Here is a 2,491-nt window from a genome sequence, read left to right on the forward strand (position 1 = left end):
AAGTAGATTGCATATTGTCATTCAAATAATTGTATTATTTGCTTGCTTTGGTTGTGTTGTCATCAATCACCAAAAGGGGGAGATTGTAAGGAAAATGGACCCCGGGCCATTTGGCTAATTGAGTTTTGGTGTTTGATGATCAACACAATCCGTGAACTAATAAGTTTTCTAGTGTTTATGTTTGTAGTTCACAGGATGCAAGATTTACTTGGACTAAGGAATTGGGGAATGCAACACCTCAAAAGAAGAAATTAAAAAGATCCAAGAAAAGTCCAAGTGTGCTGCCTGCGGACTGTTTGTGTTGTCCGGTGCCCACACGTCGGACTGTCCGGTGCACCAGGAACCCTAGCTCCAACGGCTAGTTCCAGGTGGCACTCGGAGGGAAGACCACCGGACTGTCCGGTGTGAAGTCCGGACGGTCCAGTGTGAAAAGCCTGCGCGCCAACGGACATCTGCTCTGACAGCCCAACGGCTAGGCACATCGGACAGGGGCACGGACGGTCCAGTGACCCCACCGGACGGTCCGGTGCACCATAGAAAGCAGCAGCTTTCCTCCAACGGCTATATTTGTGTTGGGGGCTATAAATACACGCCCAACCGGCCATCTCCAAGTGGGGGAGCCCAACCAACATACCAAGGCATATTGTAGACATTTCCAAGTGCTCAAACACCCAAGTGCTTAATAGAATCACTCGGTGATTAGCGTAGGTGCTTTGCGAAGTGCTTCGGGTTAGTTAGACCACATTAGCACTTGCTCTAGGTGAATCCTAGTTAGTTGAGTAAGTTTAGACAAACCACACAACTCCTCGGCTCTTGCGCGGGCCGTTGTAATTGTACCGAGTGGGGCAAGTGTCTTGCGAGACCGTGACAACCGCGTCTGTGTCACGACCGCCACCGTGTACCGGAGGGAACGAGGCATGTGGCGTTTCGGCCGGAAGCTCGATAGTGGAGACGATGGGGAGCGTCCGTGAGGAGCCCGAAGCAGAGCACCACTTACGCGTGGAGAAGGCCCATGGCTCTCTACGGAGTTACTCGACCGAGGTGCTTGGCCCTCGCGTGGGCTTCCCTTTGCGTAGGGGCACCAACGAGGATTAGTCGGGACCTTGCACAGTTCCGGATACCTCGATAAAAATACCGGCGTCATCCACGAGAGTTTGCTTCTCTACTTTGCTCTTTAAGTTTCCGCATTTACATTAAGCATTTAAGTTTCAATCTTGTATACATACTTATTTAGTGTAGATTGAAACTTAGCCATCGCGGTAGAGATAGCAACACTTAGACAAAACCTAGTTTGCACATTCCAGTTTGACTAATTGCATAGGTTTTGCTCTAGGGATTTATTTGTGGCCTAGTTTAGCGAAAGTTTTAGAAGTCCTAATTCACCCCTCTTAGGCGTCACCCGTTTCCTACACACCCGAACCCGCAAACCCACGGGTTTTTAAAACCCGGCATAATATAAAAGAATGCAGCCCAACCCAGTAAGGCAGTAACCCTAGAGTCCAGTTGCCTAGTTGCCTCCTCCAGTAGCCCAGTCTAGCACTCTCTAACCATTTGCGGCGGCTGCCGCAACAGGCTCAACGCTAACGCGCACACACAATCCATTGCCGCCTCCCACATCTCACTCTCGTTCTGAGCTTCCGGCCATGGCGGTGACCTCCGGAGCCCCCAACGACAACGGCTGGTGATGCTTCTCCTCCTCCTCCTCCTCCTTTGTCCATAACTGTTTTTTGTAGTTGCACATCAGTGCACTTAGATCTAACTCCCAGGAGTATTGGTACTGACTACTGACCCATCAAACCGTCCCGAAGGGACGTTGGCGCCGCTGCGACTGACGATGAGCATCGCGTGGATCTGGAAGTCAAGCACAAGGACACCGGCACTAGGGACTCGCCAGCACCGATAGCGGCAGCTGCGCCTCCGTCTGATCTGCTTCCACTACCTGCGCCTCCGTCCCAATCCCGAGTGGCTGGAAAGCTTGGCCCCTCAGATCCAAAGCACCTCATCTATGCGGGTTCCAAATCAAAGCATATTAAAGCTGCACCTGCTGCACCAGGCAAGAATCGCCGGCCACCTTTGTCTCCACCAGCACCTGCTGTCAATCGTGGTCGTGGATCTGTGCGCACACCTTTGGGGTAAGAATATACTTTATCTTATTGCCCATTAAACAATCATTCATCACATATGTGCTAGCAGCTGGTAGGATTTCATTAGCTTATTGTGCTAATAAGCTATTAGTATTTTGCTAGTTTATTGCAAAAGTGGTTGCTATTGACATGTAATGAACAAGTCAAGTACAAGTAGCAATTGACATGAACCTTTTGGCTCTCATGAACAATTGATATGGATCTTTTGGTTCTCATGTTTTTACTCAATGGTGAACTTGTAATGAACTTGTAACAGATGTGCTTTTGGGAGCGGTTTGCACATCTGCTGATGTGCACCTATGTTGTAAGCACATTGTATGTGTTGATTTGGAACTTTGAATGTTTAA

At 49.3% G+C, this 2,491-nt stretch overlaps 1 protein-coding gene across 1 annotated transcript; it reads left to right on the forward strand.

Moving 5' to 3' along the window:
- The first annotated feature begins 1,562 nt into the window (after positions 1-1,562).
- On the forward strand, positions 1,563-2,199 carry LOC118476957 (uncharacterized). The gene is made up of 2 exons (XM_035967354.1): positions 1,563-1,681; positions 1,809-2,199. Exons 1-2 carry the CDS (start codon positions 1,644-1,646, stop codon positions 2,134-2,136), a joined length of 366 nt encoding a protein of 121 aa, XP_035823247.1. The 5' UTR covers positions 1,563-1,643; the 3' UTR covers positions 2,137-2,199.
- The last annotated feature ends 292 nt before the right edge of the window (positions 2,200-2,491 follow it).

The sequence above is a fragment of the Zea mays genome, chromosome 4 (assembly GCF_902167145.1).
Source record: "Zea mays cultivar B73 chromosome 4, Zm-B73-REFERENCE-NAM-5.0, whole genome shotgun sequence".
NCBI lineage: Eukaryota > Viridiplantae > Streptophyta > Magnoliopsida > Poales > Poaceae > Zea > Zea mays.